The sequence below is a fragment of the Pygoscelis adeliae genome, unplaced genomic scaffold (genome assembly GCF_000699105.1).
Source record: "Pygoscelis adeliae isolate BGI_AS28 unplaced genomic scaffold, ASM69910v1 Scaffold154, whole genome shotgun sequence".
Classification (NCBI taxonomy): Eukaryota; Metazoa; Chordata; class Aves; order Sphenisciformes; family Spheniscidae; genus Pygoscelis; species Pygoscelis adeliae.
The window spans coordinates 3,973,229-3,999,127 of record NW_008825113.1 but is presented as its reverse complement, the minus strand read 5'-3'; the positions used below and the strand labels follow the sequence as shown (position 1 = coordinate 3,999,127).

The 25,899-nt window shown below is 37.1% G+C and overlaps 1 protein-coding gene across 1 annotated transcript in view; it reads left to right on the top strand.

Moving 5' to 3' along the window:
• Positions 1–159: 159 nt before the first annotated feature.
• Positions 160–25,899, top strand: part of BRWD1 (bromodomain and WD repeat domain containing 1) — a 61,384-nt gene continuing 35,644 nt past the window's right edge. Inside the window, exons 1-19 of the mRNA XM_009327981.1 lie at positions 160–192; positions 385–444; positions 3,615–3,765; positions 5,040–5,138; positions 5,705–5,865; positions 6,490–6,711; positions 9,425–9,525; positions 11,091–11,161; positions 12,333–12,433; positions 13,808–13,848; positions 15,411–15,509; positions 16,995–17,145; positions 17,705–17,839; positions 19,243–19,371; positions 20,764–20,989; positions 21,433–21,618; positions 22,409–22,592; positions 23,424–23,514; positions 24,465–24,605. Coding sequence (XP_009326256.1) covers positions 5,770–5,865; positions 6,490–6,711; positions 9,425–9,525; positions 11,091–11,161; positions 12,333–12,433; positions 13,808–13,848; positions 15,411–15,509; positions 16,995–17,145; positions 17,705–17,839; positions 19,243–19,371; positions 20,764–20,989; positions 21,433–21,618; positions 22,409–22,592; positions 23,424–23,514; positions 24,465–24,605 — 1,974 coding nt within the window. The 5' untranslated portion in view covers positions 160–192; positions 385–444; positions 3,615–3,765; positions 5,040–5,138; positions 5,705–5,769. The remainder of the gene's footprint in view (positions 193–384; positions 445–3,614; positions 3,766–5,039; positions 5,139–5,704; positions 5,866–6,489; positions 6,712–9,424; positions 9,526–11,090; positions 11,162–12,332; positions 12,434–13,807; positions 13,849–15,410; positions 15,510–16,994; positions 17,146–17,704; positions 17,840–19,242; positions 19,372–20,763; positions 20,990–21,432; positions 21,619–22,408; positions 22,593–23,423; positions 23,515–24,464; positions 24,606–25,899) is intronic.

The following is a 25,899-nucleotide window of genomic DNA, read 5'->3' as shown; positions in this document are numbered from 1 at the left end:
CCCCCTGGCCCGTTCCTTGCCGGGAGGAGGATTGAGGGGGAGGTGTGACCAGCCGGTCCCCCCCGTCCCCTCCGCCCCCCGAACCCTTTTGCGGCAGCAGCCGCTTGAGAAGCCGGAGGCTTCCTCGTGCCTAATTCAGTATTTTTTCCCTTTTCTCTGCAGGTGCTGGTGCAGGAGCTGGAGCAGCACCAGGTCTGTGTGGGCTCTGATGAAATTATCTCTCTTGCTCTAGTCAAAAGTTTCCTTTACTTTACAACTCATTCAAGTTTCTTCCACTCTACTGTCTCAACTTTTTCCCCTCAACTCACGTTGTTTTGGATGTGATCTATCCCTCCATCCCCTTTAATGACTCAGTTTTCTTTTTTTTCCCCCCCCTCCATTTAGTTGCTTCCTAAAAGGTTGGATTGGCAAGGAAATGAGCATTATAGAAGTTACGAAGAATTGGTGAGACTTTTTTCTTTTTTAATTTTAATTAGGATGATAACATCGATGTTAGACCCTTTACCTTTAAAAGTAGGCCCAAAGCTTTACCTTCCAGTTTCATTCCGGCTCTGTTAAGACATTGGAGTTATTTTGGAAAGGGCCTTTAATTTCTTTACATTAGACTAACAAAAACACAAGTGGTGTTTTAAATTGAGGATATTGTTTACATAGCAGAGGTGGAGCTTGGCGTTGTGCATCGGTACATGCCACTGCCTACATACGGGGCAGAACCAATCCGAAGCAAGGTTTCATTTCAGAGTTTCATGAGCAAGTTTGCTAAGCGTGTTTTGATTTGACGGTATTTATTTTCTGGTTGGCTTCCTTCATCAGTCCTCTTCAACAGATTAGGAAATGAAATTGCTGTTCAGAAATCAAGGGATGGCAGTTCTGGTGCCTATGAGTATGCTCTTTATCTCTGGCTGCCCACTGGTCATGGCTTTGTTTCTAAATATTAGAAAGATACAAGTGATCTCTTGACAGTGTGTATTTTATGCCTTCTACGGCTGATGTTGTTTGCTCTAAATGTGTTAACTTACATCCATTTCAGAATGGAAAGCTGTCTTTCTCTTGGTGTTTTATTTTACTGCTTCATAAATGGCAAAGTATATTTGGCAGTTGAATCTTGTGAAGTGATGGCCTCGTGGTGCCTGCTCAGTGTGGATTTATCCTGCTTTATTGTAGTCGATCTTGTTTTCTTTAAACAGATGTTTATTCTCGCTTTTTTCCCCCTAAGATTCGGGCATTCCAGGTTGATTGACTGACTTCTCCCTTACCCGTCAGTTTGTGTATTGTTATAGTTAAATCCCCTTGTCCCTCTTGTGTAACACTTGAAGATCTCAGAATCATATTTGCATAGAGAAGGAATGAAATTTTGTTTAAAACACTTTCTTAATTATTTAAGTGCTGCTTAAAATGATAAACTGGAATCCATTTCTTCTACTTGTCAGTGTGGTCAGTTGAGCAAATGAGGTTTTAAAGTAATGTTAAGTTACTAAAAAGCCTAGCCTTGCTAAACAGGAATACTTTCAAGCTCTGACTTGAATTTAGCAAACATGAAAGTAGTATTAAGTTTAAAAAGGATTGTTTGGGGTTGTTTTTATTGGTTGGTTGGTTTTTTTGACCCCAGTTCTTCTGGCAAAAAGTGGTGGTGTTGGGAGATGTCATGTGTGAACTCTTCTGACTTCAGTACAGGTTTTTTTAACTGTTTATTATGCATATACAGTTGTCAGATTAATTCTTCAATATGTGCTGCTTCTACCTCTTTTTCCTATGCAATTTAAAAGAAATCTCTACACAGAGTAATAGTATTTCAGAACATCCAAATCGGTCTCCTGAAGGTTTTAGTTTCTGCTTTTGAGGGGCTTTGGGAACCTCTTGTTGTGCCACTGGTCTCACTCTGAATTTGCAGAGACCACAGAAATTATTTCTTTTCCTCTTTGTTCATCATGGAATTGGAGCAAGACTTTAAAATAACTGTTCCTTCCAAAATCTGAGTAAAACTACTTAAAAAGGAAATGAATTGCAAGGTTTTGTATGCATGTTCCTATCGGGGATTGCATTTGGAATATATACTTCTGGATGATGGCATGCAAACAAAATGGTTTATAATGCTTGGCATAAAGTATGCTCTGAGCTTTCTGTCCTGAATGTCGTGGCTGGTACTGCCCTATACCAATTCAAGAGGCAAAATTTATAATGAAATGATGAAAAAGTGCATTTTGTAATCTTTGGATTACCAAATATATTTCTCATAATCAACCCTAAGCGTCTGATGAGCTGATTTGCTTGGATATATTTGGCTGTGTGGTAATGTTAACTATTTTACTGCTATTACCACCTCTCCACCCTCCCAGGAATACAACCTATACCCCTGCAAGCTTTATACATTACTTGGATTTTTATTATTAAAACAAGTATTAGGTTGTGGCTTAAGTCGTACGTTTGCAATACTCAGTGTGCATTTGGGCAACTTTTTGTTGAACAGATCTTACGTGACAGCATGTGGTATTTTTATTCCCACTGTTCCGATGGCGAGATCAGCCTTGTCAGGACTTTCCTCATCTAAGTTCAGTCAGTAGGCTGAGGGAATAGCAGCATAAGCACGAGCTAGTTCTGCCTGTGTTCTGAGCTACGTGGGCAAGAGGCTACATACCTGTGTTGGTGTGGCCCTCTGCCTCTCCTGGATGTACTGGCTGGGAATAGTCTGGCTGCTGAAGTAGCACTGTGGCTGCTGGGTCTAACTGGTTTTTACGTGGCCAGATCAGAGTGGAGTAAGCATGGGGCTGTTTGCGCCTGCTGATTCAGACCTCCCCAATAGTTTAAATTTATGATTCGGATGGTTTGGTTTACTCGAGTCTGTGTAAACTCTACTTTGCATATTTAACTTCTGCATTATTGTGATTGACTTTATAGTTAGATAAGGATTATTTTCGTTGAACTCCCAGAAAAGAGGGGGAAAAAAATACTCAAAAACCACACACATCTGTTCTTGACTGAGACTTCTGAGTGTGTGTGTGTGGGTGTATTTTTTTAGATTGTTAGATGTAGATATTATGGGATCCTTCCTGAATGGATGGATGACTGTTTTGATCCTTTTGGTTTAAGGAAATAGGGCAGTCTTATGCTGTGTAGTACTGGTTCTTCAAGGAAACTATTCCCAGAGAGATTGTACCCAAACCTACTAGTTTGCAGTTTACTGAACAAGTACTGCGTGACTGAAGTGCTAGCTGCATAAATTCTTGTGCTTGATTAGAACAAAATTCTCCGTGATCTTGAGTTACGAGGGTTTGAATTTTATTTTTAATAAAAATAATGGGGTGGATTGGGCAAAGACACTCATCGTAGGGTGCCACACAAATGGGTGCCATACGTGTGGATATTGCAGGCTTTTAGTAGTAAAATACTGATGTGCAGTAAGTAATTTTACTGCAGTTATTTTTACTACAGCTCTCCCATTCTTGGAGAGTGCTTGCTGAATTTACTAGATCAGAGCTTAACAGAATTGATTTTGTTTTGTAAGTTAAACTGAAAAATATTTAAGCAAAGTTTAATATACCTGTGAATATCAATGCTTTTAGACTCATCTGTTCTGGATGTACCATATATATTTTTCAAACTTAAATTTCTGTCAGGTGCTGTCCAACAAACATGTGGCTCCAGACCATTTGTTACAAATTTGCAAGCGTATTGGCCCTATACTGGATAAGGAGATACCACCCAGCATTTCGAGAGTGAATTCCTTACTTGGTGCAGGGAGACAGTCATTGTTACGTACAGCAAAAGGTATGGTTTGTTTATTATTTGAAATGGGTATGATACATTTTCATAAGTATATGGTGAAAGGCTTTTGGCATACTTAAGTCGTGAGCTTTCACCAAAATTGGCCCCCACTTCTTCTGTACTGTGTTTAATCAACTAGAACACCAGGGATGGGTGTATTAGTGGTATAACTATACATTGATTGTTGCGAAGAGAAGGTTTTAAGTTGCATCACAAGAATTACTGTAACTCTGAGTGCTGAGGCTGCTGAACATGGCCAGTTTTCAGTGTTACTGCAATATAATGAATCATCAGGACACAGGTGCTACTTCTCTAACATCTCCCAACACTCCCAGCAGTATGTTGGCCTGTGTTGGTTTTGAATGCGGTAGCTTTGTACTTTGTTCAGTGTAAATGTGAGACAGTAACACCAGTTTTCTGAAAGCTTTCTCGGTTAATGCAAATGGCATTAAAATTAGTACTTGTGAATTCTGTACACACGCAGGAAGAAATTCCGTAATTTCAAGGGAATGGTTGGCAGTGTATAAGCACACACTTTATTTGAGCGAGTAGATTTTAGCTTTAGACTTACCTCTTTGAATGTTTCTGGGAGGGGGGTGTTCATGTCTTTGTATGATGTTCTGTTGGGTAGCTAGATGCTATGATGTGGGACTGGTTTATGGGATACTGTTGTGTTTTCAGTTGCCTGTCCTAACTGCTGTAAAGGATGCACGCTGAATGACAGTGACTGTTCTATCCTGAAAATCAGGATTGCAATTATTTCAGCATGAGTGTGTCAAAATAACTGTCGGTGTGGGAATTTTTTTTTAAGAATCGCAGAATTGACAGGTTGGAAGAGACCTCTTGAGATCATCTAGTTAAATAATTTCTTACTAATAAATATTCAATAAATACTTACGAATATATATTCATGAAAATGTTAAAAATCTTGAATGCTTTGCACTGGGAATGAGTAGGAAAAATTCAGTTGAAGAGTTAGTTTTGTATTACGGGAACTGCAGGGGCATCACTATTTAGGAGTAATTTCAAAGTTTGGTGGTTGGTTGTGTTGGGTTTTTTTCCTCCTTCTGTTACTATATTAAATGGATTTTTCTCTCCTCTGACGCTACACTGTTCATGAAAAGTTTTGGGGCATTTGGTGTTCCTATTTTTTCAGCTGTTTAAATACTGTGTTTGAGACCACCTCTAGATACGTTCTTTACCATGTTTTGCAACTGCAGCTCTCTTGGCATTTTTAACATGTACTTATGACGAACTTCAACCAATTGGTTTTAAAGATTGCAGGAACACTGTTTGGAAGGGCTCTGCATTTGCTGCTCTTCATAGAGGAAGACCTCCTGAAATCCCTGTGAACTATGGCACACCACCAAATCTTGGTAAGCTCTTTTCAACACTCATCACTGCTGCTGTGAGCATAGGATGTATATCTTGATGCTGGCCTGGCTACAATGCTGAAAATTGCACCTCAGAACTGGATCTGGAGGCTTATCTGGAGAACTTCATATGACTTTATAGGAGTTCTGTATTGGGTACAAAGGTCTGCTCACAGCACTAGTGAGGCAGTATCCTTTAGATGACATCTTTTTCTTTTATAAAGCCCCTGTATTAAGTAGATAAACTTACAGAAAATACAAATCATTCTCCTTTGGATAGAAGGACTCTCATATGATTTAAGGTATAGAAAACCATGGGAAAAGAAATATAACATTTAGCACTTCTTGTTTAGAGACTGAAGTTTTGATTGGAGCAAGTTTAAAATACTGTCTTGGTTTTATACATAGAAAAAACTGCAAATACAAGAAAAGCTGACTTTATGAAATCTGAAAGTCACTCCTAGGAAGTCCTTAAGTAATATATTAATGGAAGTTAAATAAAATCATGGTTTAGAATAGACCTGGTTTAAACATCAATATGTTCCTTCTTTGATTTCTTTGTGTTCTAGTGGAAGTACATCGAGCAAAACAGTTAACTGGATATGCAAAGTTCAGTACTTCATTTCCAGGAAGTATGTATCAGCATGTCAAGATGCACAGACGGATTCTTGGCCATCTTTCTTCTGTATATTGTGTTGCATTCGATAGGACTGGACACAGAATATTTACTGTGAGTTGATTAAATAGATCTGAATCTGAATATAGTTCTAGATGGATGCAAGGAAAAGAGTTTTGAAATGCATGTTATGATAAAACTTCTGGAGGTGGATATCAGCAGTGTTAAAATGTAGCTGATTAGCGCCATCACAGTGCTTAAGTAGAACAATTTGATGTAATTAAAGGTCGGAAGCATGCAAGAAATTGTTGTACTTAATGTCAACACCTGACCAGATACTGATGTAGGAGCTTTATTCAGTGATGTAGTTTGATGGTAAGCACATCTCATATTCTTTATGAAGTGGCAGAGGAGAGATTGCTTTTACAGAACAATACTTTCATTGGCCTTTGCCATTACCGTAAGGAATCCTCTCAAACTTATTCCAGACTTTTTGCATTATATGGTATAGATCTGTGGTGATCACAGTGTAATCCTGAACCGTAAGTGAATGTTTGGTTTTTTTAATGTTGGTTGTATGATTTTATTTCTTTCAGCTTAAGTAGCATACATAGTTTTAAATAGAAGTGTAATTTGCCAAGCTGTGGAAAAACATAGTTAGGTTCTTTAAAGGAAACCTAAAACTTTCCTGAATGTCTTTGAAAATCCTTGCTGAGCATAATAAATATTTCTTTCTAGGGCTCGGATGACTGTTTGGTAAAGATTTGGTCAACTCATAATGGCAGGTTATTTGCCACATTACGAGGACATTCAGCAGAGATTTCCGATATGGCTGTCAATTATGAAAACACTATGATTGCAGCTGGAAGCTGTGATAAAATGATCAGAGTGTGGTGTCTGAGAACTTGTGCACCAGTCGCGGTCCTCCATGGACACACAGGGTCCATTACCTCATTACAGGTATGGGGTTTTTTAAAGTGTTTCTACATATTGAAGCACAAATAATGTAGATGGATTGTAAGAAGCAGCCAGTCCATGAAACTCAAAGATAAGTTTCACTTGACAGTGTGGTATGGAAAGTTTGAAGGTATTTTAATCAAATAGTAGAAAACAAGCAATAATTTGGGAAAAAAAAAGGTGCTGTTGCACCTGATTTGAAAAGTTAAGAGTCTGCTTTAGTAGTAGGATTTAGCCTGATGGGCTACCCTAAGATTAGCTAGTTGTCATATTGGTAAGAAATAACCAGTTGCTTTGGTTGCTTATTGAAATTGAGAAACATAGTTACATGGATGCTCTACCCCAATAGAGCCTTCTATCTTTGTGTTACAACTTCTTGAAAAGGAAGGTACTTCATTTTCTGTTTGTGGAGAAAAGTACTTTGTGGTTGCTGTTACTAGGTTAAGAAGTAACTTGCCAAGGTGCATCTTTTTCATGTCCAAGTGCAAGGAACTGATGTTCTGTTTCCCATGAAGGCTGGCACGTGAATGGCAAATAACTTTCACTGTGCCTGTCATTGTGGTTTTCACATGACTGAAATTATTTCTGTGTGACTGCCTGTGGAAATACTGAACTCTGGACATTTAAATATTGATGTCAAAAATTAGTCAAATCCACAGGAGAAACCTATTTAAAAAAAAAAAGGGGGGGGGGGGGGGGGAAGTTCCTTGCCTCCCTGAAATTCCTGGGTGTTTAACTGAAGATAATGACAGGAATCCTTCTTCACTTAAAAAAGATCACTACCTGTAATATTTGGGCTGTTGGAACCAAAGAGAATTTCTGGGAAATATCGTGTCCTCCTGTTGTCTGTTACTGGAGACGTGATATGCTGGTTTGTGTGGGTGAGTGTTCTGATCCAGTATGTGATTCTTACAATTTCTGTGATACGGGTATTTGTCTTAATCTCAAAAATGTAAGTTATTTCAAAAGGGCAAAGATGTTCAGTGTAATATGTTGTATATTTAAATGCGAAGGCGTTGTGATACTTTATGTGCTATTGGTAGTCCTTCGGATTCAGTGTTGTTTTGGCCTTTGTAATTCCTTATTTCGGCCACAACAACCCCATGCAACGCTACAGGCTTGGGGAAGAGGGCCTGGAAAGCTGCCCGGCGGAAAAGGACCTGGGGGTGTTGGTCGACAGCCGGCTGAACATGAGCCGGCAGTGTGCCCAGGCGGCCAGGAAGGCCAACGGCATCCTGGCCTGTATCAGAAATAGGGTGGCCAGCAGGAGTAGGGAAGTGATCGTCCCCCTGCACTCGGCACTGGTGAGGCCGCACCTCGAATACTGTGTTCAGTTTTGGGCCCCTCACTACAAGAAGGACATTGAGGTGCTGGAGCGTGTCCAGAGAAGGGCAACGAGGCTGGTGAGGGGTCTGGAGAACAAGTCTTATGAGGAGCGGCTGAGGGAGCTGGGGTTGTTTAGCCTGGAGAAAAGGAGGCTGAGGGGAGACCTCATCGCTCTCTACAACTACCTGAAAGGAGGCTGTAGCGAGGTGGGTGTTGGTCTCTTCTCCCAAGTAACTGGCGAAAGGACGAGAGGAAATGACCTCAAGTTGCGCCAGGGGAGGTTTAGATTGGACATGAGGAAAAATTTCTTTACTGAAAGAGTGGTTAAACATTGGAGCAGGCTGCCCAGGGAAGTGGTTGAGTCCCCATCCCTGGAGGTATTTAAAAGACGTGTAGATGAGGCGCTTAGGGACATGGTTTAGTGGGCATGGTGTTGTTGGGTTGACGGTTGGACTCGATGATCTTGGAAGTCTTTTCCAACCTTAATGATTCTGTGATTATTTAACAGATAAACTAGTAGCTCACTATCCAGATTTCCCGTGTTTTCCAATGAGACAAACAGGCTTATGTTGAGGGGTGAAGAGTGGCTACCTGCCAGCTTGTGATGTTCAGGACAAAAAAAATGTTGCACTTTTCTCAAAAATGCTGCCTCCAAGAGTAATATTCATATTTGAAGAGTTTCTGTGGCATTCGTTGCATTTTTTTCTGTTTCCTTGTTTTTTAATGGCAAAGCACTTATTCGTGGTGTTTCTTTTACTGTAGTATGGTGGATTTTTTTTGTTTAAGCATTCCTAATAATACTGTAATTGCAGTATGTACAATTTATATTAGTAGTAGTAATTGATGAACAATTTAATCAACTTGTGTAACTTGTGTTCTGTAAAGTTTTCTGAAGGGTAGGTCTGTGCATAGCAATAAATCCATGTCTTAAGTATATGTGAGGAGTTCCTACAAATCATATGTGATGCTGGGTTGCATATACTTGGACTATTTCATAACTGATGCTCTGCTTATTTACAGAATTTAAAAAGTAAGCCTGTCTAGTGAAACTTCCTTCCATTTTTTTTTTTCCAGTCTGCTCTGCTCATTGCTTCATTCATTGACAAAATTTTTAGTGAATGATTGTGGTTTAGTTAAGACTTCAGAAACAAAGCAGTGAATGAATTGGTTTTATATAATGCAATAATTGAAACATAGACCACAAACTTATTTTAAAGTGTAGGAGATGTTTTGTAAACATTAAAAATGTCAGTTATCAACAACTGCTTTAGCAGTTTTAGTTGAAAAATCCAAAGTAAATCAAGGTTTTACTTTAATGTTTTTAGAAGTTCATAAACAGTTTTTAAGTGTCTCTCTTTGTATGTGTCTGATTTTACCTTCTTCTCTTTAGTTTAGTCCAATGGTGAAAGGCTCCATGCGATACATGGTCTCTACTGGTGCAGATGGAACTGTTTGCATTTGGCAATGGGATACAGATTCCATGAAATTCAAGTATGTGAATGGGTTGCTGATTAAGTCTATGCCATACTATACTTGATTAAAATAAGCTTTTAACTAGCTAAAAAAAAAAAAGATTTTTTGGGATAATAAAAATGTTGTAGAAATAATCTATTACATAATTATTTTAAAGCACCATGGTTAACTATAGCGTTTACAATTTATGTTATTCCGTTGTCCTGGGAGAGTAGTTGGGAAATGTATTAACTTCCTACTACACTAAAAGTACAAATGTAGGACAACTAGAGTTGCTGCAAACATAAATATGTTGGAACAGTATAATAAAGCTTTTTGTTTGTGTTGAGTTTTCAACAGTCCTGTAGTTTTAGGATGTCTCTTACGGAATTTGCATGCAGAGTATGTTCAGGATAGTTTTTAAATGTTCTATATGTGATTGCTGTTCATTTGTACAAAAAGAAAATTATATTATTACTGGAAAGAAGAGATCTGGGATGATCAGTCTGTATCTAATATTGTGCCATATAACGGTAGTTGGTATAAAATGATCCATTTTACATTAGAGCAGGTATTAAAAAAAAAATCAGTACTTTAGAAAGCAGAAGATTATTGTGCTTTTTAATTCAAACTTGTGATCTTAAGGTAGTAGAATTGCAGTAAAAACTATCAAAGGCATAGTTTCATCTGAGGAACCTTTTAGGGCTGTAAGTTATAGGAGGAGCGTGTTTAAACTGGATCCTTAATTGTTCTCCTTCTAAAATGAATTTAGAGGACTGTATAAGATGTGAACATTGTTTAAATTAGTTTAAGCGTGGACTTAAATTGGTTTAAGCATTGGTAGGTCTCAAAGCATCATTCTTAGGATTTGAATCTCTACTGTGTATCATAGAAACATGAGAAATACTCTTATACTGAAGGTCTCAACATTTCGTTTGATAAATGGAAAACACTTGAACAGAAAAGCAGTAGAAGGAGTAGAAACTTATAATGCTTGTAAGTGGCTCAGTTTGCTGGATTTCTCCTTCATGTAGTTCTTGGTAGCTACTTTATGTGAGATTATGGCCATGTCAACTGGAAGAGTGTGTACATGACTTGCAGAACAGAAAACCAGTCTTTTAAATCACCATGTGCACAGTGTTGCAAAACTTCTATTTACTTCTGTAAAGTTTTTTGATTTTGCACAGCATTCTGCAGTAATGGTATTTGGTAGGCCTTATTTCATGTACTGTTGGTGGTTTGTAATGTGAGGGCAAGAGTTCAGTACTTCATGGATATGTTATGGAGGGGGTAAATCGTACTTACTGAAGGATGAGAGAGCGTAAACGTTCTTTGGCATGTGATGTTATCCTTGCTAGATAATAGTGTCTTGCAGAAAAAGTCATAAGCTGTGTGGGCTTCAAATATCATTTGTGTATGTGTGCACAGCAATTTTGAAAAGTAAACCTTATTGCTTATCCTCCTGCACAAGATTTACAGATGTTACTGTATCTATTTAAGAACTACCTGTTACGTAGATGTTTGAAGAAACATACCTTTATGTTTTGAAATGAAAGCCAAGTTTTGTGTGACATGTCCTGTTTCAAGCATCTTTTCTTTTTAAGCAATCGGCCAGTGAAATTCACAGAGAAACCTAGGCCAGGGGTTCAGATGCTTTGTTCTTCATTCAGTGTAGGTAAGTCATGTACAGATTGAGTTTAGCATTGTGATTTCTCTTCTTTCCTCACAAGCAGTTATTACAATACTCTGGTTGTGACAGCTTTAAAATATACAAAACCAACAGCTGTGTAGTAAGTAATTGTATATATGTGTATTGTTAGCCTGTGACATAAATAGTGTGACTTGCCTTAGCTAACAGTGAACGACTGTTGAACTCAGTGACACTGTTTTCCTTTTGCCGTTGGTGATTTTACAGAAGTAAAAAGTCACCTGATGCTTGCTTACTTTTTATCCATCTTCACTGGATTTTTATTTTTGTTCAATCCCTTAGTATAATGTCAGGGATTTGAAAAATTAGTTCTCGAAGATACCACGGTCAACAGCAGTGGAAGTGGTTACTGCCAATAGTAGGAGCTCCTGATTCTGTGCCGGTTGTATGCAGGGATAGTCATAAAGTTCCCTTCTTTCTTAAGAATCCACAAATGTGTCTATAAATGTGCTTCACTCCTGGCTTGTAGTCTTCTTTCATTCTAATCGTGGGTGGCTTGTGGGAAGGCTTACTGGTATCAGACAGCATGAACATCAGAAGAAACTTGGGAATTTCAGAAATAAAATACAAATCAAAGTGTAGCTTGTTAACCTTGTCAGGATATAGCCCTGGGTTGTGTTTGGGTTTTTCTGAGGTTTTGTTTATTTGGGTTGGGTTTTTTTGACAGTGCTTACAGGTGCCAAGAGGCAGATCTTAGTATTGCTGCCACCTCAGCTGAATACTGGTGTAGTTATACTGGTTTACTTATGCTTCTACCCAGTTTTGAAGCAATTCATATGCCACAAATGAGACACATGCTACAGTGAAAGAGTCATCTAGATAATTCTGATGATGGCTAGCCATATTCTCCATAATTGAAGGCTTCTGTGTGCAATTAGTAGTGTTAGATGTTTCAGCGTTCCCCTAGTTATATTTTCTTAAATCTTTGTAACGCTGAGAATGGCTATTTATTTTTACTGTGGCTGAGAGCTTTCTGGTGCAAGAGGGGGATTTTGTTCCACATCTGTATGTCAGTGGAAGAGCATAAAAAAAATGTGACACTCTTCAGATTATTTTTGTTAAACTAGGCATCTGAGAAATGTTGGTGATCTGTTTTAATTTCTTATACAGTAGCTTAATTATTGCTTGATTTTTACAGGTGGTATGTTTTTAGCAACTGGCAGCACTGACCATGTCATCAGGATGTATTTTTTTGGCTCTGAAACACCTGAGAAAATAGCTGAATTGGAAAGTCATGCTGTAAGTAAGATTGTTAAATCTAATAACTAGTCACTTCAAGCAGTATTGAAGTTGCAAGTTAATGTTGTTAGTAGGTTTGTAGCGATATTCTTTTGTTGAACATTTTTAGAACTTACGCAGAATTTCAGCCAGTCATCTCAATGTGACTTGACCATTTTAAAGGCTGGAATCTATCAAGATGGTATTTAGAATTCTGTCTTTTCAACTGGATGTCATACATTTCTCTAATTTTAAAGCGTGTGGTTTGCTCAGTTGCTTCCCTCTGATGCAAGTGTGCCTGGCCACCCACATATTATATGCTGTATACAGGAAGTAGATAGGCTGAGAATGTGGATTTCATTACTCAAGTTATTTACCATTTGACACCTTTTGTGTTAAATCTTTAAATGGGATTGGGTTTCCAGAATTTTACTTCTGTGCATCTTGACCTTTATTCACGTCTTCAGTGGCTGTGCAAACTACTTCATGCTTCCTAAGTAATAAGTCAGCTTGCTGGTTTAGCGTTGTTCCCCCATGTGCTTTGTGTACTGTCTGTCTTTACTTGCTTTCTTGATATAACTGATACCTGTTAGGAAAAGAACTTCTTGGATAAAATACTCTCATTTTTTATTTGTGTACCTTAGTCTAGCGGACTCTGTCTTCTAAGGAATCTAAGGGAAACTTGGCTTACGTTCATGTGCTGAAGTTTGAGTTGGGTTTTTTTCAGCACTTGATGCTCAAAAGAATCTGTAGTTTTACTACAGAGAATTTAGATTCAGTTGAACCCTTAAAGCTCTTTCAAGGGCAGCTCTTAAAATACTCATCTTCATTTTGTTTGCCTTAATATGTTTTCTCTAATACTGAATCTGGCTGTAACCATTTACATTATAGTGATAAGGCTTGATCAATACGTATTTTGTATGTAGAGAAGACTTTCAGCTCTGAAGATAAACTGATCTGAGTGTGCTATCTACTTTTCCTGTATTTTTTTGTTGTGATAAAAATGAATAACTAATGGTATATTTCTCTAAGGAATGTGTAAGTACGAGTGGGAACAACAGATTCCTCTTGGTTGTAGTTGGCTTAGGATACTGGAAATATATATTCAAATATGACTTAATTGGCTGCCAAGTTATTAATGGACAGTTATTTCAGATGTCAATCCTTCATATTTAATTGGGACACTTTTTTTAAAACTTCCATTTTTAGTGCATTAACGGTTAGTGAATTCTGGTAAGTATTTGTTGGACTTGGTTCACCTTGCAGTTAAAACTGTTAGAAATCATACAATATGCAGTTTTTTCATTGTTTCAGATTTTACTAAGCTCAGATTTGTCAAAACCATATTTCCTGTTTAAAAATATAATTTCTAACAAACTCTGTTTTTTCTTACAGGACAAAGTTGACAGCATTCAGTTTTCTAACAGTGGTGATAGGTATGTTGAAAGATGCTCAAATGTGAAGAAACAATACATTATTTTGGAATTAAGAATGTATTATTGTTCTCACCTGGAGGTTTCCAGTAAGAAAATTCCACTTATTTTGAACTCAAAGGGGAAATCTGGACTAATCCAGGAGACCATGGTTAAGTTTCAGCTGTCTATCTCAGCTTTCTTTTAATCTTTGTTAGACAACATCTTTGGACTGGCTGGGTTTTTATTTACTTGGAGGAATGTTACCACTTTTTAACATACCCTATGTATTCATGGCTTCATAAACCTCTTCCCCCTTCTTTCCTTTCAGTTTCAGAAAGTATTGGATCAAAATAGGAAATGGGAAAATGCAATGAAAATGGTCTAAAATAAGTTTCAATCCTTTTCACTTTTTTTCTAGCTTACTATTATTTTTTTAAGGAAATGGATTTAACAGAGTTTTACAGCTGAGTTGGGGGGGAAGTGTTGTGTAAATTCCGTTTGTAAAACTTCACCCATACTTCCAGTACAGAACGGAGTTAAAATTGATCTCCGATTGGCCTGTCACTAATGAAGATGTGGATTGTAGACTTATATCTGCAACCATAAGTTGCAGCTTTATTTTTATTGTTTTTTTTCTCTTCTTGAAAGCCAGATAACTGTAACTAAGAACCCTAATAATCTACATTCAGTTTGGAAGTTGTAGTTGTCTTGCTTTTAAATGTGTTTTTCTGCAATTACACTTGTCTTTGGGGCCATCATGTTGCACTGGTCCATCCATGTTGCCTGCATGGATTACTTTTCAAGGCAGTACCAAAAAAAAAGGAAGGGGGGCAAAAATTCTGCTCTTTTGCTTGGTGACACTTTCTGTGGAAGATGTTTAAGATTTATTAAAATGAATCATAGCAAATGAGAGTACACTCATGATATACCTAGCATGCAAACTTTTTCTGTGGGAGGTATGTCAGCTGTCTTTCTCAAGGTTGTGATTCATGGACTAGGGAGATTATCTTTGGATGTCTTACACTGTTTCAGTTCCTCTCTTCAGGAATTTCCATTCTGCTGCATTGATAGTTCAGCAGTTCATGAAATGGCAGCCTGAACTGCCGTGGTTCGCACCTTGGTACCTTAAAGTAAACCACTGGTGGTCTTCTCTTTTATGCAGTTGTGGGTGGGAACATCTCAGGATTTGCTGTGCTGATCTATTCTTGCCTCTACTTCGGTACCTGATACTCTACAGTTTCAGAATGGATTACTTTAAAATACTTCATTGAAGTATTGTAATTGAGAAGGAGTTGAGGATGAAGTTGTGAATTGAGCTTAACTTTAGAACTTGCTTCTCTGTTCTACGTGTTCTGACAACTTTATTAAGCTTTTCAGTTCAGAAAAACTCTCTTTCCTGGGCTTCTGGAAAGAAAGTTAATGGACAGGTAACTGTAAAGAATCCTCTTGTACATAAATGGAAGATTTCACTTCTATCAGTCTTTCATTGTAATGTCTTAAGTTGTGGTGGTGTGTAACTCTGAATATACTTTAAAGCAAGTTCTTTTGAAGATGAATTAACTATCTTTTAAAACTTCTTCAAGGTTCATAAGTGGCAGTAGAGATGGAACAGCTAGAATCTGGCGTTTTGAGCAAGCAGAATGGAGGAGTATTTTGTTGGATATGTCCGATCGATTACCAGGGTAGGTGAAGTGTTGCCTTTTTTTTAATCTGTTATGTGAAGTCAGAAAGTTTGAAAACCTCATCAAGCACACTTACTTACAGTCAAACTAGAGCAAGCCTTAGCAATAGTATGATCAAGTGGTGTGGTCTTTGGGGGTGGTGGTGAAATGAGTGTTCTGGTGATGTAATAACTTGCTAAATTTTAGTCTGTGCTCGAATAAATGCATAAATATTTATATAGCTTTCAAATGTACACTGTGCCAAAGTAATTACATTTCCATTGGTAAGGAAAAAAGTTAACAGAAAGCGCAATAGATCTTCTCTGTCTGGATTTCAGTCAGACACCTGACGTGTCACAGGAGAAACATTTTTAGATTAGTAAAAGTAAGGTAGATGATAATCTCTTTCCAGGAGAGGTCATGACAGGTAATAGGTGGGTTTCATCAAGGACTGAATTTGCTGACTATTTTCATGGATTCTTTTGTACTTTTTAAAAGTGTATTAATGAAATATGCTGGTGGCACACAGTTTGAATAGTATTGTTACAGATGAAGATCAGGATATTACATGGCACTGGATAAACCTGAAGGGTGGATGATTTACAGTAGTACAGAATGCTCAGTCAACTTTTGTAGACACTAAGCAGAAATGAATTTGTAGGTGATTAAAGGGGGGGGGGGATGACACAAACACAGAAAACAAACCTTGGGTGTACTAGTTGATTGGAGGGTGATTGCAAGCTCTTCCTGTGATGCAGCCATGAAAAAAGGAAAAAGTGGTTTTGCTAAGAAAGGAGGAGATATTAATGTTTGAGATTTGACTGTGGCATCTTTCTGGGTACTTATTAATGTATGTATTAATGTACATTAATTGTAGTTGTGTATAATTGAGAGAGAGTCTTTGTAAGAGAGGCCACTAGTTGATGTGGGATATAGATAATACTGTGTGAAGGTATGTTTCAAAGAAAGCTTGTTCCTTCAGTTGACTAAGATGCTGAGGGGGAGTGTTACAGTATCCTATAAATGTATTTTGGGGAGAGAAACGAGGAAACAGATTGAGGTCAATAGAAAATATTATCTTTAATATATTTATGTTGGGAATCAGGAAAAAAATGCTTAGTAAACATAGAGGCTAGCTTCTCAAACAGAGTTAGTTGGAAAGCTCTTGACTGTAAAAAGTCCAAATTTTTAAAGGAATTATGTTAAGACACTAATTGTAGAAGAGACAAGACTTCATGAAAAAGAAAAGCATTTTTGCCTTGCATCTCAAATGGGAAAGAGGTTATCATGTCCTATGAAATAAGTATGCTAGAAATTCGGATTTGCATTATAGTTGATTGCTCCAAAAAGAATGAAGTTTATGGACAAAAGTTTCAAAACAAATTTAATTCTTAACTTCCCTTCCCTAGTCTGATTATTAACATGGGAAAACGGGTTATGTTTCTGTATTTTGAGATTGAAGTGGGCTAATTAAAAATCTCATGCCTATTCAATTCTTTAAAATAGTGACACGTGTTCAGAAGAAGACAAATTTATGAAGCCTAAAGTAACCATGATAGCTTGGAACCAAAATGATAACTATGTTGTTACGGCTGTGAATAATCATCTGCTCAAAGTTTGGAATTCCTGTACAGGGCAATTGCTTCATGACTTGGTGGTATGTAATTTTACTTGCTTTTTGAAGTAGATAGTCTTCCTAGAATTGCAATGACACGTGCATGCTGAGTGTTCATAATTAGATCTGATTTGTCTTGAAAGCTCTATAGGAATGATAAAGCAAGTGTAGTGTTTCTTGGATTTTTTTAACCAAAACTAGCTGCTTCCTCCTGCATTTGAACAATCCTTTCCCTAGCTGCTGTGTTGAACTTGCCTCTCCTGTGGAATAAATAAAAGTTTTTGTGCAGTAACATCTGCCCGTTGAATAGTTCACTGTGCTTTGGCAAAAACTCCATATTTCTGGAGTTCTTGCTTGAATCTAGAAAATTACTAAATTTAGAATGATAAAGTCTTTCTAGCTGCCTGGGGTTTTGCCCTACATGTGTGCCACAGGTAGCAGTCCAGATAGATACACTGTGGAATTTGTAAAAATCTATGTATTTTTGGAGGTAGCTTGTAGGGGTCTAATTTTCCAAAAGTAAAAAGCTCTACTGTAAATATCCTAATGATGTGGATTTATGTCCTCTTGTTTGCACGTGATGTGCAATTTTAAATTCTAGGGGCATGCGGATGAAGTATTTGTCTTGGAGACACATCCTTTTGATTCCAGAATAATGCTGTCTGCAGGTCACGATGGCAACATCTTTATATGGGACATTACCAAAGGCACGAAAACAAAGCATTATTTTAACATGGTAAGACCTTTTTTAAACTCCCGTTTTTTCCTCAACATACAGCAGTGTGTTCACATACTAGTTTAAGGAATGGTCACCAACAAGCACACCCCTGCACCTTTTGGGGAAAAAAAAACAACAAACCCTAAAAACCACCAAAAAACAAACAACCAAAACCCACCAAAAAACCCCAAACCAGCAAAATTCATGAGTTTGTTTTTTCTCTGGAGCTTTTACCTTTGAATTTCATTGGTTATTGTAACTGTAGGTGCAAAGTGACCAGGAGCCCAGTTTTAACAGTTTAATGTGGCAGAAAAGGAGGGCCAGGATTGCCTCCCTTGTCTGCTCCCAGCTGCCCGCTTCCATTCTCTACCTTGAATCAGCTGCCTCTCACTGGACCTTTTATGAAGCTGAGTCAGTTTGCTGATCTTCGCAAAAGTATTCCCCACTTCCTTCCACTGCTACTTTCCTGAGGGCTTCTGAGTTTAATTTGGTCAGGGAGGTCTTGATAAGCTTCTGAGACAAGGAAGATGAATTGTGAGGATTGGCAGTTGAGTGTGAGGAATGTGAGGTATGGGGGAGCAGAGCAGAACTTTACTGTCATCGTAGTCAATGTCTGAGCTCTTCAGACTTCACCTGTTGATCAGGACTTCTTGGTCTGAGAGGTGTTGTGAATAGTTGACACCAGGGCTTTTCCACTCTTTGTTACTAAAGATCTTCTTGCACCTCATTCATAGTAACCGTTTTCCTTAATTGAGATGAGGTGCAATGTAAAAGACTGAAAGGTCCTGTTTTAGACCATCATTTCAAGAGTCTTATGGACCGATATTTGTATTCTCAGCTGCCTTAAAAATGATAATATTATTACCATAAGCATTAGTGGGTTGGCGCAGTTCTTCTCGAGAGCTCCCATGACACTCGCTCCATTTGACAGCTCATGATTAACACTTTAAAATAGGTTATTTTCTCTGAGACTTAAGTTACGATCCAATGTTCATATTAATTTTTTATTCTTTTTTTCTGGTTACAGTCAATAGCAAAGTGATTTGTTGTTGTTGTTTTTTTTTCCTTTAGCTTTAAGATTCCCTGTGCTTTTCTTTGTTTAACAAAATCAGTATTAGCTGCAATTTACTTTTAAGCAGTATGCTAACAGATAAAAAGTCTCAAAAAGCTTTTTTTAATTTTTTTCTTAACAGTAAGTTTCCATACCCTTTAGTGCATCTTTTAAAACCGTATGATTCAGGACTTAAATTTGCATGTCAAGGGTAAAAGAAATAAACTGAAGTCATTTAATTTGTGCTTTAATGGAGGTATTTAAGAGGTGCCTGTCTGCTTTTGATCAAGTAATTAATTCTTGATGCTGCATTATTGTTTGCTAAAAAAAAATTGGTCAAATAGTCTTGAGTTTCTTTCCTTCAATCTAGATTGAAGGCCAAGGACACGGTGCTGTTTTTGACTGTAAATTTTCACCAGATGGGCAGCATTTTGCATGTACAGATTCTCATGGGCATCTATTGATATTTGGTTTTGGCTGTAGCAGGTCTTACGAAAAGGTAAGTTCAGTTTTTTATTAGAACTGTTTATTCAAGCCTCTAACTGAAATTAGATCAGTTACATTCATTCCTCTAAAACATCATATGTAAAAAAGTTTTGTATGGGTACGGGATCTAAATATAACGGGTTCCTTGATGTCTGTGAGTTCTCTTGTACGTATGGTCCTGGCACAGCAGAAACAACCAGTGTCTTAACACTCCCTTGGGAGTAGCTCCCGAGAACTTTTCTGGAATACATTTTTCATCTTCCAGCCAGCTAATTTGCATGTTAATTGTTCAACCTCAAAATTATGTTTATTTCTAATTTCTGAAAATAGCTTAATGTTTAAAGATTGGACTGTATCACAACATTTATTGCTCTACTCCCTAATTAACAAAAAAGCAGACTGTTAGTATGTTAAGAATAATTTGCTGGTTAATTTCAATTACTAGAACTTGCAGTTCTTTAGGCCTTTCCGTATTCAAACCCAAATTCACTGTAGTGGTTTGATTAAAATAAGCAAAAGTAAATATTCATCCAACACTGGATTTTGAAATGTTAGAAAAATGTGCATGGGATAAATGTTTTGCTTTTTTGAATCTGTCAGCCTGTTTCCTTTTTGTTTTGATAAATACATGTGTTTCTGTTTTTTCGAAATAGCTCTCAAAAGTGCAGTTCTGGCCTATGCTTTTCTTCACTTCCCCCTCAATTTTTTTAAAGTTGCAATGGTAATTCCATGTTTGTCATTTTAAAGAATTATTTTTTTCTTGCTCTGCATTCTTAGCTGAAATTGAAACTTACTCTCTTCATCTTGCTCATCATTGCTAGGAGCAAAGATTCTGACTGTGATCTAATACTTGTGTAACCATTTTCCTTCAGCTGCATGGATTTAACAGACTGTTTCAGAAAAAATTTCTGATGGACATTGCATGATTAAGAAAGAACTTTACTTTGAGAGCTTACGTTGAACTTCAGACAATGATTTCCTTGCATGGAAACCAAGGAAACTTAATTGTGTGGAAAAAAAAAATAGAATGAGATACAAAACACTTCAGACAATGATTTCCTTGCATGGAAACCAAGGAAACTTTACTTAATTGTGTGGAAAAAAAAATAGAATGAGATATAAAACACTTTTAATTTTAAGTGTAAAGCAGTGCTTCTTCTTTAAGTTACCTCAGTTTATTGTTTTCTAAAAGCATTTTGTTTACTGCAAAAGCACTATCAAAAATGAGAGTACTGCAACACCCATACAGGTTAACTGTAGCTATGCATAACTCTTCTTATTGGGAACTTGCCCTTCCTTTTACCTTTAAGGAGATTTTAGATATTTTAGTGTCACTTGTTCTTCTCTGTTATTTAGCATATTCTTTTTTTCAAATTGAGAACACAAAAACTTCCTTTCTTTCTAGATTCCTGATCAGATGTTCTTCCATACTGACTATCGGCCACTTATTCGAGACTCTAACAATTACGTCCTAGATGAGCAGACTCAACAGGCTCCTCATCTCATGCCCCCTCCCTTCTTAGTAGATGTGGATGGAAACCCTCATCCAACAAAATATCAAAGATTGGTGCCAGGAAGAGAGAACTGTGCAGATGAACATTTGATTCCTCAACTTGGATATGTAGCAACAAGTAAGAACAGTATCACTAAAGACCTACATCCAGAAGTTAGACTTACTGTAGTAACTCTGAATGGGAGCAAAGTAGATATGACATAGGTGATTTAAAAATGCCTTCGTTTTCTCACATGCTAACTATCGTGTATTTATGTTCACTAAAGATGCTGAAAGGCCACACATTGAATATGATGTTAAACAAGAAAAAAAAAAAATCAGTTGTTCAAACAGATGTCTTAATTATTTTCTTTTCTGGGGGCACTGACATGCACAAACTGTGTTTGAGTTGTAGATGCCGTAAATGTCTTATCTGGAATAAGCAATTGGAGTCCGTTCAAGAATGGTTTTCATTGTGTTTAGTTGTAGAACATGTCTCGCTGTGATGTGAACAATGAGATTAAATCATTTGCTATAGTCAGTTAACTGAACTCATTCATTTTATTTGTATTACCTTGCAAGGTGATGGAGAAGTGGTTGAACAAGTTATAGGCCAACAGACAGTTGATCAGGATGAACAAGGCTTGGAGCCCAGCGTTCTTGATGGCATGATTAGACAATTGCAACTACAACAAGATCAAAGAACTGGAGCCGATCAAGAATCTGCTTCAAGTGGTCCACAAAATGGGGAAGGAACACCTAGAAGAGGTTAGTACTTGCTGATAAATTCTTAGGTAATTGTTCTGTCTCCATTTTTATTACGCTGTGTGACATATTTCAAATGGGTTTTCATTTTAGTGTTGTTTTGGGGACTAAGATTCCCTTAACAGAGTGATACCTGGTTAAGATCTTTTTATTCGTTAAAACACTGCTACTCCTGTGATTAAATTGCAAAACAAAGCCTTTTGCTTTTCCTTTTAAAGAGTGTTAATTGTATTTCTTGTAGAGTGCTACAAATTTAATAATATTTGTACTACATATTTAATAATATTTGTGCTGCATTTTTAATAATATTTGTAGAGTACTCAAATAACATTTATAGGAGCTACATTTATTCTCCTCTAAAGTTTGCAAAATAAATATTTTACCATTATTCAAACTGGGTTCCCCTCTCCCTTCTTTACAGATTTAAACCAGACACTCTTCTGATCTGTGTCTTTGTAGTTTTAATTATGTAAGCTCAGCTCCGGGAAAGGTGCTTTTTAGAACCTCACTAGCCTCAGAGCTGCCTGAAATAGTTCAGAAAAACGCCTCTGTCACATTATACTTCCTTTCACTGTATTAAAATAGTAGTAGAAATAACCATTTTAAAAGTATATGTGTAATCTCACTGTATTTTCTACAAGACAGATAATTTCCTGAAGGTGATAACTAGTCATATACTTACAATCGTGGAGATAAAAGTATGTGAAGTGTTAATTTTTTATCTTGTAGTAAGAAGAAACAAGGTTCCAATTCTGTGTAGTCTGAAAACAATGTTTTTGTTTGTATATTTTAGCTTTTAGAAGACCAAGTTTCGATATCCAGTCTCCTCCCAATATTGGTCTGCGACGTAGTGGGCAAGTTGAAGGCGTGCGTCAGATGCATCAGAATGCTCCACGAAGTCAGATGGCTACTGAGCGAGACCTTCAGGCTTGGAGACGAAGAGTTGTTGTACCAGAAATACCACCAAGCTTACTCAGGTCTGTAGACAGCTTACTGGGCTGCAGAGATGGCTAGAGAGAACACATCATGTTGTTTGTTCTAAATCTAGTGCTATTAGACCTAAGCTAAAATAGATACGTGGTACAAATTGAAATAGTTCAGTGTTACGGACAGCTGTGCTTAAAAACTTTTAGTTGTAAAGTCCATTCAACAAAAATAAATGGAAGTTTCTCTAGTTTAATAGAGAATGATTCTCCAATATTCCAGTATTTTAAGTCATCTTAAAGAACAGCTAGATTACCTAGATTCTTGCTTTTTCCAAAATAAAGGGATATAGGTTAAATTCATGTACATCAAAGAGTTTGGAGAGATTGTGCTTTTGTGAGACTTTGAGGAGGTGATGTGTTGTGACCAGAAGCCACACTGAGCACTTGAAATGCTAAAACAGTTAGCTGCTTTCAAAAGTACTATCAGTATGCATCTATGAAAAGGAAAATTAATATTGATAGCTAAATATTTCTTTTTAATGGCACAGCCATATGTGCTGCCACATTTCTGAAGTTTTTAAAAAGCTTTCTTGGTGTTGGGAGGTAGAATGATTGCAAAGGGAAAAATGTGGATTAAAAATGAGGTTGAAAAAGTTTATTCTGATATTTGCAAGGAAGACTTTCTTAATATCCATCATCTTTATCTGGAAATGAGAGGACATATACTATAGGTGTTTGAGCAATAATAACATCTGAAATCAATAATGTAATGAAATTAGTTGTTAGGGTTTTTTCGATAAAAGATCCATTCTCTTTAAAGGATCTAACTTTTCAGCATTGTCAAAACAGATGCAGAATTACATTTTCATTACTTCCTTGTAGGAAGCAGGAAGAATATCGAATTGCAAAAGGGGAAGAAGAGAGATATCTTTATGCCACAGAGAAGAAAAAGTCATTCGAGTCATTGGAAAAGGTATGCAGCAGCTTCTAGGAAAATGGGCATTCTGTGCCCAGGGACAAGTCATGGTTTAAAAAATGAAAGCAGACATTTCTGAAGGTATGGTCTTCAAAGGTTCCTGCGGATTCAGCTTCCACTTATTGCAGGGCAAGGTTTTATTTACTTTTATGAATACCTAGAATTCTTTCTTCTTTCAGTCTTGCCTCCTTCCATCCAAGGTATTTGGTAGTAATTTTTAAAGGCAGGCTTGACTTCAGGCCATTCTGGTTTTACTGCAGTTAAAGTTTAAAAGACAGTCGTTGCAGGTCCATGCTAAAGCACTGAGGTGCAAGTGAGAATGTTCAAGGTCCTATATTTGAAGAACTATAGCCTATATTGCATTCCCTTGTCATTTTACTTTAGATGACGATGTTTTGTGTATGGGGCAGCTTTTTCAGACTTGCCCTATTTTGAATGATTTTTTCATTATCTATTTTTTGGAAGAGATTGGTAAGAAGGAAAAATTGGTTATTGTACTGTTTTTATAAGATAGCGGCCTGATTTGCTGTGTCTTGCAGTACAAAACAATTTGACACAAGAATTCTACTTCATGATCCCCTTAACTGGGAGGAGTTGAGGATTTCTTGTCCTCTCAGAATTGCACGTTGTAGGCAGCTGATGTTGTGATTCTGTAAATAGATTTATCGGGTAATGTGAATGGACCCGTCACTTACAGTAGTTTATAAAGAGCAATTTCTTAGAACAACTACTAAATCTTAAATTGGGAACAGAAAATTTAAAACTATTGGCTTACAGGAAAATTATTTCTTGTGAAAAGAAGTTTTGACGTGATCAGGCTGTGATGTGATGAGGCCGTTTCAGTTTTTACATTCAGCAGTGATTTTAGCCACCCTTTCCCCCCCATAAAAGTTTGCCACATACATACTTTTATGTAACTTCTTTTTTTCACTTCCTACATAAATTAGAGTGACTCAGAGTCTTCATTAATACAATCTAAGCGTAGACTGCATAGACGGAAATATCCCAATTACCGAACACGAAATAACATTGACCAACTGGAGTCTTCTGATGAGGAAAGAGATAACTGCTTTGGCTTGATAGAGCAGGTAAGTTCTGTTCTGAGTTCTGTATTTTGAACTTGAGTTCCTCGATAAGTGAAGTTTCATGTAAATGTGCCTTTTCTTCTTAAGCAAGCAAACAAAAAAAAAAAACCCCTCTTTTACCAGGGAAAGTATTTCTGTGAGCATCATTGTTGTTAGCACTTCTCAAACCTAGTTATCTGTTACTTTAATAATGGTAATCTTTCCTACCATTTTATAAATGGCTGAACTATTTCTGCTGAGAATCCTTTAAACCAAATCGACATTCCAAGGCAGAAAACCAACGTATAATGCTGAAGCTGGCTTAAAGTGAAGTTTGGATTTTAGATGTGTTTTGCTGTTTCTCTGTGAAAACCTTCCAAATTTGTACACACACCTAAAACTGGAAATTTTGAAGGTTCTTGATAAAGCATTGTTAGGGCCTGGTAATGTGATTCTTCCACAGAGTCTGTTTATCCTGGCCGAGTCCTGGCTTGGGGTGAAACAGGACTTTGCTGCGGGTGGGAAGAGCTTTTGACTGTTGTGTTACCAGAGGCTGTAAATCAGTGGTAGGACTGCTTGGACTACAGTTGCCTTGCCTTGCACACAAGGAAATAGTCTCAAACTGGGAAAGGGGGAGGAAGTGGAAGGAGTAGAGGTTGGACTTGTTGGACTAGTCACTTTCTTTGTTAAGGAAGAGTAGTGAACAAAATGGGGGATGTTCAGGAGTGAAGATAATTTTGTAAGTAAGATGAAGAATGATATTCTTTGGAAATGGACTCTCCTAGCCTCTTAATAAAGAATTCCTATGTGTTTAAAAACAATAAATCACTTAAGAAAAACCTGAACTTTTCATTAATTTATTTTGGGAATAGGGTGGAAGGGGAGTTGAAAGGAGACTTCTGGCACCTGACAAATTCAAAGCATACAAAGTGCAAATAGGAGAGTTCTGCGCACTATCCTGTAAATACTACACATACTTAAATATTTTTGAAGAACTGATGTTAGATCTAATAATACTAAAACTAATAATACTATAAGAAGCCGAGCTTTGATGTAAATGTGTTTTTTGTTTGTTTTAATCCTACAAATGGTAGAATAAAAGAGAAGAGCTAACTTAGTGAGTATTGTCCATCCTGTACACTGTATGAACAGGTCTTAGGGGGAAGACTGTTAATTTTGTTACTCTGAAAATGACAAATAATCAGTTGGACTAATTCAAACAGTGTTGAACTTGAAGTTGCAAGTTAAATCTTGTTTTCATACTTTTTTTTTTTCCTTGACAACATAAAACTTGAGACATGAGCAATGCATTATACTT